The sequence below is a fragment of the Crinia signifera genome, chromosome 9 (assembly GCF_055691185.1).
Source record: "Crinia signifera chromosome 9, ASM5569118v1, whole genome shotgun sequence".
Classification (NCBI taxonomy): domain Eukaryota; kingdom Metazoa; phylum Chordata; class Amphibia; order Anura; family Myobatrachidae; genus Crinia; species Crinia signifera.
The window spans coordinates 28,358,265-28,377,003 of NC_139225.1; the positions used below are offsets into that span (position 1 = coordinate 28,358,265).

The window sequence follows — 18,739 nt, forward strand, 5'->3', positions numbered from 1 at the left end:
CCTCTGCTGCGCGCCGCGCATCGGGTGATTCATGCGCTCCCCACAGGTGCCATTCATCTCGCCGCAGCCCATCCATGAGCAGGGGGAGGCGGGCCGGCTGCGTTCCCCCGTGGGGCACCTTGGGATTTGTAGTAATGTAGGCGGATCCCCCTCAAGCGCCAGGGGGAACATATGGAGGTGTCGATACTACACCTCCCAGAGTCCCCGCAACTTCCTTGTATGAGAGAGAGGTGAAGATGGGAGGAGGTGCCTGAGAACAAGTGCTGCAGCTCAAAAAACCGGTACAATCGGTACAGGGGGTTTTAGCCGGTACAGGCCGTTAAAAATCGGTACTGTACCGGCTAAATCGGTACTGTTGGAGGGTATGGGACAGTTTATAGGGGCAGTATCTGCATGTCCTATCCATTTACACTCTATTTAAGATGGAATATAGTACAATACAGTGGATATTTTGCAGTTATTGGTACATTTTGGGCTGACAGTACTATCACAGGCATCCAAGTGCCGCCCCCAAACATGTGTCGCCCCTAGGCACGTGCCTCACGTGCCTAATGGGAAATTCGGCTCTGCACACAATCCATCATACAATCAGTCATACAATCCATCTTCTGCATGATTGTGTACACAAAATGTGCACACAATCTGCATACAATCCATCATACAATCCATCTTATGATTGATGGTGTGATTGTGTACACAAGATGTGCACACAATCTGCATACAATCCATCTTACAATCAATTGAGATTGTATGATTGGGTACAATATCTTTCTGATGTATGGCCACCTTTAATGGTGTCACTGGTTCCCAGGGAATGGGCAGGCAGCCATCTCCTGGACATTGGTTCAGCAAATGGAATACAGCAGACTAGCACCAGTTATTCCAGCACATACAGCCTTGTTACACTCCGTAGTCAGAGCGGGCAGGGGCAGTGTGTGCCAAGCTCGGCTGGGGGTGTCTGCAAAGTCCCCGTAACTGGGTCACCCCCTGACGCACTGTCTGCCAGCTGAAGGTCAATCATGGCCAATAAATATATATCATTTATAAATTCACGTTATAACACCTCATGTGTTAGCGCAGACCACTCTCTATATACCAATTAAGCCCTGGGAGGAAATGAACAATACACTGCAGAGATGGAAGGCCATAAATAATGGCTTGCCTCTATTTAATATCCAGCATTTCTTGATTTATGACTCATGGAAAAGGCATAAATCAAACATGGAGGAGTTGGCATGACAACCGGCTAGATCACATCACCAGGCGGTTAGCTGGATTTATTTTAAACTATCTTGTCCTGTCACAGCGAAGACATTTATCAAGGAACGTTCCAACGGAGATCCCAAGGGCTGAAACTCAGATGACCCTGGGCTCCCATTCTATCTATAAGCAGGAAATAGAATAATAACACAGACCATTCATGTTCAAGTGAGGGAAAATATGCGGTAACCTATAGCAACCAACAATATTTCAAGAGTCTCTCTAGTATAGCTGAGAAAATGAAAGCAAATATCTGATTGGATGTTACAGGTAACATCACTTTTTTTTGCTGGGCGCCAATATGCGTAGAACAGTCAGACTTCTATTGAATAAAACAAACTCATTAAAATATATAAATATATTATTAGCATCATGCTACTTATAATATTACTATGCTCTTTTTACTGGCTGCTGAGTAGGGAAGGTCATAGAATGGTTCACCATCGATGGGGTCGGTGTAGGTTTACTTGGGTGGTAGGGACTCATCGAAGGGAAACCATTGTTGGTTAATCATCGATGACCATCACTGCAGTATTTCTGTCTGGGGGAGGGAGCCAATCAAGGGAGGATGGCGGTGCTAGGCGGAATGCATCGGAGTCTGAAGTAACTCCAGAGGCCTAGCCTATTTATGAAAGGGAGACAACCTAAGTACTGCCACTGATCTAATTTGTAGCCCACTTTATGGGGTAGTGTATGCAGAGATGCCTATTTATGGAGGTTTGTGGTTATACGCATACCACCGCAACCCTCATATCACTATCGCCACATCAGGACGTTCATAGCAGAGAATCAGCGGAGACTATTTATACTATTAATTCAATTAAGTATCTTTTATTGGTAAATTGAGATGTTTTCTTTTTCTGTATAAGCAACAACGTATTTTTTCTTCAATTGCACATTAATATATTTATAATGGTCACTAAGTCACTTGGTATATAATCAGTGACACAAAGGCCCTGAGGTTGGCTCGTAAAGAGTCGAATTCGCAGTGGGGTCCGATGTTGCGGGTCTGCGCAGGCGTATCGTTGAAAATACGCCTGCGCAGACCCGTAGTGCAAACGCCTTCAGTGAGTGACACACTTGCCGTGATGTTCGTACATAGCAGAGCGGACAGGGGGCTGGAGCATGGGGGTGTCCAGCGTTAACTGGGCGGTCCCACAAAAAATGTGGGCGCATCCAGAAACACGCTGGGAGTCCACGTGAATGTAGCCTGCTCGGGACTGGTGGCTGACATGACAGGACGTCAGCCGTCAGCCCCGTCTGCGTCCAGGAGCTCGCAAATAGAAGTCAGTCTAGGCTGACTTCTATTTGCGAGCGAGTGGCACAATCATTCGGTGGTCGCTGAACCATCGAATTAATTTTCCCCTGTACACTCGCATGCTAATAGATGTGTGAGCGTCTGCTCATATGGGTGAAGGTGGCATGAGTTTGCACGGCCAGCGGGCGGCCCCAGACCCCTTAGTAAGCTGCTAATGTATGCAGCATACCGAGCCAACGTAAATCACCCTCAATGTGGCCAGAACAATATGCGGACTGGACCACATATTTGCCTATCTCCAGGACTGCCCAGTGGATTCCCGCACCCCGCTTCCATCTTGTGAAGTGCGCAAAGACTTGATGAAGCATCTAACAGCATGAGTAGCTATGGTAATGCGAAACGCGCATCATGTACTGACCTAGGTCCAAACCCCTAGCCAATTACGCGGAACCAGTAATCATGAGAATGTAGCCTAATAATTCATTAGGAATTGGTGACATCACTAAAGCCAGAAGTTTGAGCTCCATTACATTTACAGATAGTGGAAGCAGAATAGCGATTGACAGATATCCCTGCAAGCTCTCAAAGTACCAGCTCCATCTTGCACACATATACATGGAGGACATGGTTAACCACACTCTGTGTCATCAGCCAGGGAAAGGAAGTCCTATATCAGCCTCTCCCTGAATAACAGGCCACAAAGAGATAAATGAGATTATTATAGTGCGCTGTCACTGAGCTTTGACCTGTATTTTTCTGTGCGCGTGATTCAGAGATAATATGAAGCTCATCAGTGACGACCGTTTCCCCTTATGGCCCAGTAATTCTGCACTCCTTACCTTCCTTCACATGGATCGTAGGCTTCTTCTGCCGCAGTCCCAGCAGGATGAAGAAGAGCACCAGGGGGATGAAGATTTCGAACGCCAGCACCCACTGGAAAACAAACATAGCAATTAACATCCCAGCACAACCCATACATTACATTACATTATATGCTGGCATTCACTAATTAGGTAACACCGCCTCATTTTGCAGGGGCGGATTTAAGCGGGGGGCGAACGGGACGCCCCCCCACCCTTAGGCCAGTGGAATCACTGCGGGGGGCGAGGGGTATACTCCTCACTGCCGCCGGCCGCATCTGCACCCGCACCTACTAAGTAATGATTGTAGTGATGATGGGGAGGTGATGACGCCGCCTCTCTCACCCAGTAGCTTATATAGCGGGGCTTTCTCTCCACATCCTGCCGTCCTATTGGCTGGTGGGCTGTAAAGTAGGTGGTTTGCCACCCTGATTGCTCACAGACAGTGTGGGGTGGGCTGTGTCTGCAGCACTGCCCGACTGTGTGCCCGGTTTCAGGATGAAGTCGCCTGATGAGTGGAGCAGCCACAGCCTGGAGCTCCCTTGTGTGTGCACTGTCCGGCTGCTGGTGTGTCCGGCTGCACATACTGTACAGTGTGTTTGTATGTGTGATATACTATGTATGTATGTTTTTCGGGTGAGCTGTGTGTGATGTGAAATGTACATGTGTGTTTGTGGTGTGCTATGTATATGTGTCCAATGTAGACCCCCCCATGCAGGGTTTTTTTCTTTTACATTTATTATTGTTTTTTATTATTATTATTATTATTATTTGGGGGGGGGCAGTCTTACAATGGGAGGAGTCAGGAATGGGAGGAGAAGAGAAGTCTAGATCCGCCACTGTCGTTTTGGCACTTGGCTGAACATGGACCCTGCTTCCATACTCCAGATGCTAAAACTGGGATTCAGTATAACCTATGAGTGTTTCTCCGAGATACGGTCGCTGGGTCGACACTATGAAGGTCGACATAGATTAGGTCCACCACTAAAGGTCAACAGGGCATAGGTCCACACATGAAATAGGTCGACATGACTAAGGTCAACAGGGTCGGAAACGTCAACACAAGCATTAAGTTGGCAATGGGAAGGTCGACAGTCAAAAGGTCGACATGCGTTTTTCACTTTTTTTTTGAGCCGACATGTGCCAACAGGGGATATTTCACACCCTGCCATCCACTAGGACATGGAGGTAGAATATAATAGTGTGCCAAGCTCAGCGAGGCCCAGTACCCAAAGCATGGCGAGAGCAGTGAGCCATGGGATGCGGTACACTGATACAGTGTCTATGTCGATTATGTTGACATTCGGGACAATTTTTTTTTTTTTTTTATTAATGTTGAAATTTTGACTGTCGACCTAGCCATTGTCAACCTAATATTTGTGTCGACCTTCCAACCCTGTAAACCTATTTCATGTGTCAACCTAAGCCATGTCAACCTTCTGTGGTCGACCCAATAACTCATACCCATTAGTCCTCCTTAAGCTCATTTAGGCCCAGATGTACTAAGCTTGAAAAAGTGATAAAATTGAGAGTGCCAGCCAATCAGCTGCTATCTGCCATGTCACAGGCTGAAAGGTAGGAGCTGATTGGTTGGTGGTTTATCATGCGGCTCGCCACGCTGTAATGTGCGGCTTCCGTCCCATTGGCGAAGCAGGGTTTTGAATTTGGCGCCAATTCAAAACGCCGCATCGGCGGCCAATAGGAAACGGCCGCGGCGAGCCAATCAGCGCTCGCCGCGCTGTTTCCGCCCCGCCCCCGGCGTCTGACATCAGATGCCAGTGGGAGGGCGAAAAGTCGTCTCCACGCCGGCGGAGCGCAGGAGCGCTCCTGAAGACGCGAGAAGCCGCCGGAGGACGGCGCAGAAGACGGCGGCGGGGAGAAGAGTTCCGGCGCCGCTGAAGAGGCCAGAAGACGCCGGGATCAAGACAGAAGATCTCCGGTGCCTTCTGCAAGAAGAAAGAAGATGGCTCCCTGAGAGGCCAGCGGGGATGGGAAGCAAAAGAGCTGACAAAGCTCCCCCCAGCGGCCTCTCCCAACACCAGGTAGGGGCCTTTGGCCTCCTACCCCCTATCCACCCTAGAACACCAGGTGTCGGGCACTAGGCCCGTGGGCACATTCAGGAACTTCCGGCCTGTGGGCGAATTTGTCGGGCCCTCTTGGCCCGTGGCTCATTTGTTTGTTGGGCCCTCCTGGCCCTCTAGGTGGGCCCTTTAGTTAGGAAGCTGGGCCCTCCAGCATAGGTGTTGCACTGTGGGCAACACCTGTGCTGGAGGGCCCAGCTTCCTAACTGTGGGGGCATATGATGTTTGGCACTGTGGGGGGCATATGATGTTTGGCACTGTGGGGGGCATATGATGTTTGGCACTGTGGGGGGCATATGATGTTTGGCACTGTGGGGGGCATATCTGGCACTGGGGGCATAAAGTTTTGTCATGTGGCCACTCCCCTTGTGTCATATGACCACACCCCTGACCACTCCCCCGATCACGCACCTTTTTGGCGCGCGCATGATGTTGGCTCTTTGGCTTGACCGACGATATTTTTCGGCTCTTTACCTCTGACCGGTTGGCCACCCCTGGCTTAGTACATTTCGCCCACAGTGACTGTATATCTTCTTTTGTTACAATACACCTCATCACTAAACACATACCTCCCAACTGTCCCGATTACCGTGGGAAAGTCCCGATATTCGGGGACGTTCCCGCGTCCCGCCCGGGGCCGCCATTGTCCCGCGGTGGGGGGGACAGTTGGGAGCCCCCCCAGCTTGCCGAGAATAGACGCTGTGCGCATGCGCACAGCGTCTATTCAGCGACGACGAGCGGCGAAAACGGGGCGTGGCCGGATTTCGCGTCACCCCGGAGGCCACGCCCCCTTTCCTCGAGGCCACGCCCCCTTTTCGGGAGCTTCGCCGCGCGAACGTCCCGACCTCCCAACTTCAAAAGTTGGGAGGTATGTAAACACATGAAACATAACATGTCTAGGGCTCTATGTACTAAGTCGTGGAGAGAGATAATGTGGATGGAGATAAAGTTCCAGTCAACCAGCTCCTGTCTGGTACTTTATCTCTCTCCACTAAAGAAGCATACACATGGGGCAATTTAAGCCCCATTTCTCAGAGATCTGACTAGGTTGCATAGAAATGAAGCATGTATTGCTCAGTGTGTACACCCTATAGCGATGGCTATGTGCTTGCACTGTCTATCCTGCGTAGATCACCTATCAGCATAGGCAAAGCACTGATCCCTCAGCAGGTGCATGCCATGTGCGCAGCGATGTGTACTCTGACGGACAGTACTCTGACAGGGGGGGGCAAGCGCAAAAAAAGCCACTTGTGGGCTCGGTGGCTCACCACAGGCTCTATTCTCCCTCTGTGGAGAGAGTAGCCCCTGTCAGTCAGGTCCCGACTATCAGGATTAGTCTTCAGATTTTTTACTGTTTACATTTTGGACCAATATCTAAAGTCTTAATTATAACACAGAAAGCAACAATTCTAGCTTATACCAATGGACTTTTATAGTCAAGCTCACTGCTTTATGCCAATCAATTATATCTCACATATAACAGCATTCACGCAAAGTGACACATGTATACGTGCAAGGCCGAACCACAGGATAAGGTATGGTGAAATCTGACAGACACATGTCCACACCATAGAAGCAGCCATTTTGTGGAACGAATTCATAGGTATAACAATGCACACCATAAATTCAGCCCATCACTGAGACAGGAGGGGATGCGGTCATTTGGTCTACTGCATTATGGTAGAAAGTCATTAGGTCGAATCCATTAGGTCGACATGCTAAAAGGTCGACATGACTCTAGGTCGACATGGGAAAAGGTCGACATGATTCTAGTTCGAAAGGTCATTAGTTCGACAGGTCATTAGTTCGACAAGGTCATTAGTTCGACATTGTCTATGTCGACATTCACAAGGTCGACATGGAGTTTTTCACTGTTTTTTGAGCCAACATGTGCCGACAGGCGGTATTTCATGCCCTACCATCCACTAGGGCGTGGTGGGAGAATAAAATAGTGTGCCGAGCGTAGCGAGGCACCGTGCCCGACGCATAGCGAGCGCAGTGAGCGATGCGAGGGGATGCAGTGCACTTTAAACTGTGTCCATGTCGACTGTGTTGACATTCAGGTAAAAAAACAGTGAAAAACCCCATGTCGACCTTGTGAATGTCGACATAGACAATGTCGAACTAATGACCTTGTCGAACTAATGACCTGTCGAACTAATGACCTTTCGACCTAGAATCATGTCGACCTTTTCCCATGTCGACCTAGAATCATGTCGACCTTTTAGCATGTCGACCTAATGGATTCGACCTAATGACTTTCTACCATAATGCAATAGACCAAATGATCCCAACCCGACAGGAGGCATCATTATCATTCCTCATTTATATAGTGACACCATTGTACCTCAGAAATGCTATTGGTTACTAGTATATTTATAGACCGGGGAAAAAAAAACAGCCATAGAACGGCCACCATTGCTGTACGATGGCAGCATTTATGCTTTGCAGCCTGTTGCATTGTGGGACAACAGCCAACTGTACCTCATAATTATGGCTGACTCCACTGTGTACAGAGAACCACTGTAAACTTAAGAACCCGTTAGGTGAAGTGAAGCTGCCAATCAGGTGAAGGTCCTGGGCCTGGCCCACATTATAACAGACAGGAAGACTTGTTTGCTTTCCCTTTATTTTTTATGGAACAAGCCGCTCCCTGGCCTCAATGTAATCTTTACTGAACACAATAAGCAAATAACAAAAGAGTTCGATAAATACTTTTTAATTCACTGCCTGCTTAGGTCTAAGCTCCGACGCGAGTAATATAGGTTACTAAAGGTGTATGAAAGCACAAGACGGCTGTGTGCCTACTGCAAAGGCACCGTAAGGGGTACATTTACTGAAGGGTGAGCTTTAGAAGTGAAAGATGTTGCCTGTAAAAACCAATCAGATTCTACTTATCATTTGGCTAGCACCTCCTTTTAGAGCAGTGGTTCTCAAACTCGGTCCTCAGAACCACACACTGTGCATGTTTTCCATGTCTCCACACAGAATCACAAGTGAAATAATTAGCTCAGGGTTGCCGACTTGCGCTATGCAAAGCCATCCTCCCCCCACCGTCGTCGCCGGGCTGGGGGAAAGCCGCTCAGTGTGTATGCATCATTGTAAATTTCCCCCCATAGGGTCGTGAATGCAAAATAAGTGACATTTCCAATTTAAAAAGTTGCACTATAACTGCATGCTTCCATCCATATGCAGAGATCAAGATGTATTCCGTGGTACAAAATTAGTCTCCAAGAACAGCTGGGAGGCTCCTGAAAATCAGGTGAAACTCCCAACCCCCTGGAATAATAAGCAAGTCTCCCGAACCCAAGTGAAGTGAGCTGACGATGTGTTCTGGTTCGGGGTCACCATAGCCGCGCTCCCCACTGTACAACGCCGGTAATCTCGGCACCGCAGGTTGAAGATTGCACAGGAGAACGTTGCTGAAACCATTAGCAACAATAAGATTATGGGTGAGATTTAATAGGATGAGAGATTCAGAAAGTGAGAGATTTGGTAAGAAATCTCCAGGTTTTTTAAAAGGTTTTTTTAAAGCGGCAAACATTTACACCGCAAAATGAAACTGGTTTTGAAGTGTAAATGATTGCCGCTTTAAAAAAACTGGAGATTTCTTACCAAATCTCTCACTTTCTGAATCTCTCATCCTATTAAATTTCACCCTATATTTCTATTAGGAAATGTCCCAAATTTAGAACGAATGTGTTTACGTGTGGTTGGCAAATCTAAGCCAACCAGGACTGTGAGGTATTTACATCTGCATCATGTAGGTGACAGATGTGTGGTTTCCTGTAATGCGACGGCCCCATTAGCCGACAGTCTGGTGTTTTGCAGACTAGAAGATGAACAGTGATGCGTGGGAAGAGATTACAAGGTTCTGACAGATTACAGCGTGTACAATTCTGCAGCAGTGTACTCTGCACCAGCCATCCTTCATCTCATGACTAACGTGCATGATGGCAGTACCTGGCCTTCAGTCTCCTAATGCCTGTCATGCAGGGAGGGACCTGTTCATGGATGTGGAAAATGCAACAGGGAGCTAGTCAATGTGTAACCTGCATGTAGAAAAGAGATCTTTATTGCTGGCAGAGCCAATATCCAACAAACTGCAGCCCATACATTCACTAGGGACTAATAGAATTAGATGAAGTGGTGCCTCATGCCTCACTGAGGTCACTGCCATGAATAGAATGCAGACACAGTGATGTCACTGGCTGCTAGTGACTGGATAGGCTGCACTCTCAGGTGATGTCACTGGCACCTCTTGAATATGCTGATAAGCTGCAATTTCAGTGATGTCACTTTCTCCTAGGCCCTTATTCTGATCGGTGCGGCCGGATCCGATTATGCGGCCAGGACCGTGCGTGCGAAACCCCGCCTTCCATACGGATCGCCAACTCCGTCCGTACGCGGTAAGAAGCTGGCCGAATGGACCGCACGTGTATTTTTCACGGAAACGCCTCCTCCATCTAAGGGAACCTCCCCCATCATTCGATGGTCGCAGACCATCGAATGCAGGACCGAGTGCTCCACCAGCACCCGCAACCTCAGACCACACGGACATTTTTCTGTGCAAAAGCAGGGATCTGGGCGGGCAGCTGACATCCGGCGATGTCATATGTCCGCCCCCTACACGTGCGTCACGGCCGCATTACCATACGTACGCCCAGCGTTTTCATGGGAACGCCCATGAAACGCGGGGCGTATGCATATGGTAATGAGCCCAAATAGCCCTTCACGCCCCTCTCCACCCCCTGTTCGGAGTGTTCACATATCATGCGGGATTTTGCCGTACGCCCCGCTCGCACATGCGCAGAGACGCCTCTGCACATGCGCAGACACAAAACATCGGCGGGCCGAACGCACGCGGATATATCCGCACCGACCAGAATAAGAGCCCTAGTGACTAGATAGCCTGCACTCTTAGGATTAAGGCTCGCTAAGCAGCTTACTCACTGCGCTCGCCACGCTGCGGGCACGGTAGCTCGCCACCTAGTCTATTCTCCCTCTATGGAGGTCGTGGACCCCCATGAGGGAAAATAGCCGGTGGCCGTCGGAAACCCGTCTGTCAGTGTTTTGACAGTCAGGATCCCGATGTCGGGTAAATGCCCGTCAGGATCCCGACTGTCGGGACCCCGTCCGGCACCCGTATAAATTGACTGCAGTCACAGTGATGTTACTGGCTCCGAGTAGATTAGTAGGCTGCACGCTCAGTGATGCCATTGTTTCCTAGTAAATGGATATGCGGTGCTTAGGGGCAAACAGGGTTTGTAAGGGGGGCACCATACATATATGCATCATATACAGTACATTATAGATTTATACACCAGTTTAGGAAATAAAAGCGGATTTCTGATTGGTTGAAATAGAAAAGCTTGTGCCCTTACAGCCTAAGCACCAAACACATAGAAAATATAGGACATAGAATATTTTACGAGGTTTGCAACATTTGCACTGCAGGGGGAGCAGCTTGACTGACTGCAGCAGCAGCTCTACTGACTGCAGCAGCAGCTCTACTGACAGCAGATTGCCACCCTTGGAACCCTGCAGGGCAAATGTCCACCACCAGGGCCTTGCACAGCTCACACAGCCCTACTTACAGCCTCAATATACTGTAATAATATCCCTCCTGCACTGTATCCATACAGTGTCCCAATGAAACAGACAAGCATTAGAACACTGGTATCCTGCTTAGAGATGGCTCAATCCCCTCTCAGGAGGCTGATCCTGTGGTCTGGGAGCCGGCTAGCAGCATAGCTGACACACTAAGCTGGTAAACAGAACAGATGTTTGTAGACTCATCAAGAGACGCTACTGAATCTCTGCAATGATCAGTACGATATTTCCCACCCACAGACGCTGTGACGCAGAAAGCCAGGTTCTGCCATCTCCCCCCAGGCTCGGATAGAGAAGGAACATTGATAAATCCTCATAGGTTATGCAGGAATCTATGACCCATTTGCACTGCAGTCAATCTGGCTGAAAGAAGGGGGGGGGGCATTAGTATAATGAAATTACGCCGGGGCCTGGACAGTACACCAAGCGATGAGACACAGCCTGCGAACAGAACAGGTGCCAGACTCGGGGGGGGGGGGGGAGTGGGGAGTTCTTCTGTTTCACATGGATGTTGCTAAGGGCAACCCATCAAAATATACTACTTCTAATTTAGCACCTTCTAATAGATAATTGATAGCATCTGATTGGTTGCCTATAGCAACATCCCCAGTGTTACTGTCCCTGGATAAAGGAAAAATATACAATGGAAAGATATTAAAATGAAGACATAGGGGATTATTCTGGTTGATTCGCAAGGCTACGAATTCGCAGCCTCACAAGTCCACCAGACGCCACCTGCCGAATGCTGGTACAAGCCCCCTGCCACCCCCCCCCCCCCCCACCCCTACCCGCACATTTGAAAGGGCTGCAAATGGATGTTTAACATAAACTTATGATGTGTAAGGCCCATGCACATCTAAGGCTACTCTCAGGTAACCTTAGATGTGTGTGGACATTCGGCAGAAAGTGGGCGGGCAGCTGACATGATGTAAGCTGCCCGCCCCCGGCACCCACGTCACGGCCGATTTCCATAGGAACGCCCATGAAACGTTGGGCACGACTATCCTCCTCCGCCCTCCGCCTGTCTTGGGTGCGTGAACCCAGCGAACAGTCTGTTAGCCGTGGCTGCACGCACCAGGCATATGAACATGCGCAGAAATGTGGCCTGTGGGAACGGACCAGAATAAGGGCCTTAGATAGATAGGAAGAAGCACTTTATAGTAGGATTTAGGGATGACAATTGACCATCAATGGTTGCCCGCCAATGGTATATGGCCTACATTAACAGCGAAGAAGCAGGTAGGTTCCCACCATCGATGGTAGCCATGGAGTCGAGGTTTTTCTTCTTCTGCATTTGTACTAGACTATTAGCCAATAGCCCTGTACTGCAGCCGGCAGTACCTGCCAATGGTACATCACTGCATCATATTGATGGTTCCATGCATACTTTCAATAGACAGTAACCATCGATGGAGAATACGCCATTGGTCATCATTACCAAGAATTTGGAGGATCACATGTGAGGCAGTGTGCACCAGTTCCACCCACGGCGGCTGTTACTGTGCGCAGACAATGGGTGAACATATTGGTCATATAGGTCTAATTACTAAGAGAGGTACAGTAGACAGAGATAAAGGTAACAGGCTGGGTTTGCAAAATGCCAGCTAGGAGCTGGTTGGCTGGCACTTTATCACCGTCCACTTTATCTCTCTCCAAGTCTTAGTACATAGAACCACAATCATCCGCTCAGCTTGCACCTATCAGAGACGGCTGTTTTGCAATCATTTGTTATTCCGCCTTGTTACAGAACTTGTGGCCACCTAACTGTAATCAGATGGATGGCGTCTAGACTGCGTAGCCCGTGCCAGTCATTTGCAGAACAAGGAACCAATTATAAAGGGTCCAGCTGAGATAAACATCGTGGCACAGACACTGGGGGTGTTTATATGGGAAAGAAAGGAGTTTTATGCTCACTGCGCTTAGCGCCAAGCACCATTATCGGGCTGGGAGAAAGAAGCCTACAGTCACATGTTACGTGGTGGTTCAGTCACATGCAATTAGGTCCCCTTGGCCTCTGCTCCCATATTTGTAATATGTTCGGTTCAATAGGGGATTATTAATTGGCTGGGGACGGATTGTTGTGCTAAGGTCTCAATAGAAGAATGAACAGGCTTCACATAGTGTATATTAACCGCTAGCCTTGTGTGGGTTCCGCAGTACACAGAAAATGGATTTATATGCCATCAAATCTTACACCAGCCTCATTCTAGAATCCAGTCTAACCAATGCCACTGGCAGAGTTCCAAACCAGCTATGCAAACTGCTAACACACACACACACACCCGATAGCTCTGCGCCACGATTTAGCTACTTAGTCCCAGGTGCGGATAAAAGCATTGACCATTTGTGAGAATATTGGCATCAGGCTAAACAGAATCACGCCCACAGCCACAGAAAGCCAGTCAGCAATACAATAGGGGTTTGTGTCCAAGACCAAGAGCTGGACATTTGTCATCCCAGTTATCTGTAGCAGAACACCCCCCCCCCCCCCCCTGTAGAGTTAGGGGGTCAGGGGTGTGTAGGAGGAGAGGAGAGTGGGGCCCTTGTGCATACGGTACCGCCGCGGCCTCAATACCAGCTTTGTGTCTCTGAGGTATTTTGTATTTGTCCCTCTTGTTGCTATTCCCTTGAGATTCTTACACATGCACACAGTGTACTGTGGCCCTTATTCTGGTTCACCCGCAAAGGCAAATTCCTTCTCCTATAGCCAAAACCATGTGCACTGCAGGGGGGGAGGCAGATGCAGTGCACATGGTTTTGTCTATAAGGAGTATGACTTTGCGAGTGAACCAGAATAAGGGCCTATGTGTTAGGTTACTGGATTAAACAGAAATACATTTTATTTTATTATGGAAGTAATATGTAACAAAACTCGGAGAGAAATAAAGTACCAACCAATCAGCTCCAACACATCACTTTGCAAGCACAGGAAGGGGCAAAATTACATTTTCAATTTCCGGCCTCATTTCCATATGTACCAAGCTCCAGAATGGAATGCATTCTGGATCTTGGAGCCAATGGGTAATATCAACATATTATATCTGGGCATACTTGCCTACTTTTGAAAACTAGTTTCAGGGAGATTAAAAGTTGGTAGTAGAATTTTGCACAGCACTCCATTGAGGGGGCGTGTCATGCTCCACCCACAGGGCATGTCTAGTTCCATATATGGAAAGATTGTGAACGTGGCCTAGCAGCGTGGGTGTGTACTGCTACATCTGAGAGGAATCTTTTAAAATGACTTACATCCAAATGTAGGATGAGCCCAAGGCAGTTAGTAAGAGCTACTATGCTTGGTAAAGTGCTTGGAAATGGTGCAGAGGATTCAATGTAAAATGTATCTATCTCTCATTCCTTTTTTCCCCAAAAATGAAAAAGTGTAATGTGGGCTAGGTGAAATGAGGGAGATTGCTAGACTAATGAGGGAGAGAGGGAGATTGCTGCTATTTCAGGGAGTCTCCTGCAGAATGCAGGAGGGTAGGCATCTATGACTTGGGGTGGCGTTAACTGATCAAAGTGGGGTTTATGTGCCCGTTAACTCTGCCCCTTTGTGGCTGGGTCCAAGTTGCCATGTAACCTCCCCACTGTCAACTGTTTTAGGGGCACCCATGTATCACACATGGGCAATAGTGACTAGGTCGACACTGAAAAATGGTCAACATGTCCACATTGACAGAAGGTTGACACAAGCTTATGGTTGACACTCAATAGGTCTACATGAGTCTATGTTGGGAAACAACGATAAGAGTACTTTTGTGGCTAATCTTAATTTGCATATTGGCTGGATTACCTGCTGGTAGGTGTCCCATGCAGCGGCAACCTATCTGTGTGCCAGATCTTTCAATGTGCATCTACGGTGGCAAGGCGGCAAGACGCAGCTCTTCAGCACAAGACTGGAGCATTATGTGACTTGCAAGTTTCCTCCCACCCACTCCAGCCAGCCAGGATGTTAATCCCAGTGTTACGGTTACTCGATTCCCCTTGCTAAGAGGCAGTAAGCACGATAGTTAGCGGTGCAGTACACCCCCCCTCCCCCATCGGGGAGGTGACTGGAGTTGGAAGGGTGCTATTAATTAATTGAAGTGACTGGCACAGGGAAATTTAGTCTACCACAAGAAAACCACTATTGCTCAATAAGTTCTGCTTGCATGTAATCAGAAATAGGAAACACATAGGTTGACTGTGCCCATGTCTGAGGGTGAATACGGCTGGACCGACCAGGCTTAGCCTGCCATCTCTGGTTAAAGTGTGACTGGTTGGCAGGAGCTGGGTTCAGATACATTTACATAGAGATACAGCTAATCTGCAAGTCAGATAGGAGAAAGAATTCCAAGTGGCCCCAGTCCAACAGTACAGCTGCCCTGCCTGGCGTCCTCAGCTTATCCTACATACAATTTATAGGACATTTAACTATTCACCTAAACTAGCGGATGTGCCCAGTTTCAACCCCAAAATGTTACCCCTTTTCACCCCCATAGGAGTTAAATTTAACAAAATCCCTGCTTAGTGGGTGGCTGCAAATAATGGTCCCAGTTTCCAGACCACCCAGCAGGTCACATGTTCCAGGTTACCCGGCAGGTGCACAGGGAGAGTTCTCCAACGGTTTTTTTTTTTTTTTTTACATATTTTACCTTATGTTAACGAGTAATTAGGTCTGCCAAGTAGCCTCTAGTGGTTACTGGCAGTACTATAATATATATATATGGTACTCTTTACTTAGTTGGGCGCCAGCGATTGAAATCGCGGTCGTCGTGGGTAAAAATCGCGGTGATCGCGGTGATCGCGGGTAAATCGGGATGGCCGCGATGCCCGCGATGACCGCGATTTTTCCATAGGGAACAATGTTAAAACGGCAGATTGACCGCGATTTTACTGTTCAATGCCTCAATGGACCCGATTTGGGGCCAAATAGGCCAAATTAACCCTTAAATGTCCCCCCAAATTTTTAACGCCACCCCACGATCCACGCCAACCCGAAGCGTGGCGAGCGCAGCGTCCCCTCGCGGGCTTCACAGGTGTCCGCCTCGCCACGGACACCTGTGAAGCCCGCGAGGGGACGCGCATAACTGTGAAGGTATCCGCGTCCCCTCGCCACGCTTCGGGCTCGGTGGCTTGCTGCGCTCGCCGCACTATTATATTCTCACACCACGCCCTAGTGGATAGTAGGGCATGAAAAGGTCGGAGGACGCGTACCGCCGCCCCTCGCGGGCTCGCTGCGCTCGCCACGCTTCGGGTTGGCGTGGATCGTGGGGTGGCGTTAAAAATTTGGGGGGACATTTAAGGGTTAATGGGCTCTGTGGCCCATTTAACATTGATTCCTATGGCCAAATCGGGTGGATTGAGCCATTTAACAGTAAAATCGGGTCCATCGCGCCTTTTAACATTGATTCCTATGGGAAATCGGGAGCATCGCGTCGCGGGCATCGCGGGTACATTTATGGCCGGCCGCGACGCGACCGACACGATTTCCATGTTTAACATTGGTTTCAATGGGAAATCGCGGGCATCGCGTCGGTCGCGTCGCGGCCACACATAAATGTACCCGCGATGCCCGCGACGGGCGCCCATCTAGGTAAAGAGTACCATATATATATATATATATATATATATATATATATATATATATATATCTATATACATACACACACACATACATACATATATATACATACACACACACACACACACACACATACATACTCCTCACCTCTGCGGTGAAGTACTGCCAGTGATCACTAGAGGCCACTCGGCAGACCTAATTAGGGTGGGATGTATTAAGCTGAAAATGCGGTAAAACCCCCGTTTTACCGCATTTTCATATGTACTAAAACCCGGCCACACCGTTACCGCCGTGCAGGGTATCGCCACCTTTGGGTGGCGATACCCTATAGAAGCCTATGGGCCTCTTTTCGCCGCCGCCTCGCCGACCCCCTCTCTTCCCCTCGCTTGGGCTTACCTTCCTGCTGCAGGTCCTCCTGGACCCTGGAAGGTAAGCCGCTCCTCCCCCTAGCAAGGCAGCCGGACGTCCTTCCGGGTGCAGGGGGGAGGAGGAGGCGCTGAGGACAGCCACGATGAGCTCTCCCGGCTGCAGGAGAGCAGGAGGCGGATGGGAGGTGATGGAGACCCCCCGCACACCCCAGTACAGGTATCGCGAGGTGCCTCCGTCACTGCACTTCGATGCCAGCCACATATGTTAGTACATATGTGCTGGCATCGTGGCGGCCGGCCGGCGATGAATGTTAATATATCCCGCCCTTACTCTTTAACAGAAAGTGAAAGATGTGAATACATATATACATACATACGCAATTTGTCATGCAATAAAAATAGCATCAGAGGCATCATGTTCTGGGATGATCCAGGGTCAGAGAACTCTGCTGCCCATCTGACAAAGATTCCAGTAGTCAGTGACTCTTGTTATTGGATCGACCACCTAAAAACCTTATTGGGGCCCCTAACATCATATTATTGGGGCCCCTGCATCGGTATCCGGAAAGTTATGTAACGTACACCCTCATCGGCTGTTTTCAGGTGTGGGGGCGTGGCTAATAAAGTGGGTGTGGCATAGCAGGACCTCCTATTTGTCACTGCGTTGAAGTACCCAGCATCCCCAGATATGCTCACTGGCCCTGGAGACTTGGCTGCCTACTGCCAGCTCTTCAATGGTGACAGGGGCCAGGTGCTGCAGCAGAGTATCACACTGCAGCATGCTGCACCTGTCATTGTAGAAGAGTCGGGAGACATCTGAGTGCTAGCTGCACCCCTGCACCCAGTTTGCGCAAATGTTGTTTTTTAAAGCAGCAATCATTTACAAGGCAAAACCAGCTGGCAAACTCAGACTCTGTTACGTATGCCCCCAAGTCAACCAATCAGAATCTACTTATTTATTTAGCACCTTCTAGAAAATAATTAAATAGAATCTGCCCATAGCAACATCCAGTCTTCCATAGAACTCCCGTCTTAGTAAATAACCCCCAAAGTCTCAGGTTCCACCTTGTGGGCGTATTATGGGTGTGTCACAGAAATGGGAACTCAAGGCGCCTATTCGCTCCCACTGGATGCCACACTCTGACAGTGAATTGGCTGGTACAGATTTGCAGTTCATCTGATGTTACCCTCTAAAGTCGCACCATATATGAGCACATTTGGATGCAAAGAGATACACCGAAGCTGAGCTTTACCATAAAGTTGTAGAGGCAAAACCGGCAATAGACCTCGAGTGTCAGCATCTGACCCATTAGCAGGTGGAACCTGTATGATTCAATAACCCCAAGAACCTCATATTCCTTCATTGGAATGTAACTGCTGCAAACATCCTTTTTGTATCTGTCAGAGGTGAACACAAGGGGATCAATAGAACATCTACACTCCCCCATCCACAAGCACTGTGTTCACCCCTGCATGTCAGCTACATTTGCCTCAGGGTAAGGCTGGCACTTGTGTGTAACCAGCCTTATATGTATGTATATCAGTTCTAAATATCTCCGGCTCACCTGACTGGGAGCAGTAATGATTAACCTGCATGCGTAGCCCTGCGGAAAGGTGTCGGTCTAAAGGCCCCCCATACACTAAGTGACCTCTCCGAACTCGCATCCGATCCCCCTGGAGTCCCCCAGGACCTTCCCGGGTGGTAGGATCGCACCCAAATTATCGAATGCGGTCCTTCT

General features: G+C 48.8%; 1 protein-coding gene across 1 annotated transcript in view; it reads right to left on the reverse strand.

The window, feature by feature from the left end:
- Positions 1–18,739, reverse strand: part of ABCA2 (ATP binding cassette subfamily A member 2) — an 84,978-nt gene that overhangs the window by 52,806 nt on the left and 13,433 nt on the right. The window contains exon 2 of the mRNA XM_083158646.1: positions 3,358–3,451. Within this exon, the coding sequence (XP_083014772.1) occupies positions 3,358–3,451 (94 nt within the window). The remainder of the gene's footprint in view (positions 1–3,357; positions 3,452–18,739) is intronic.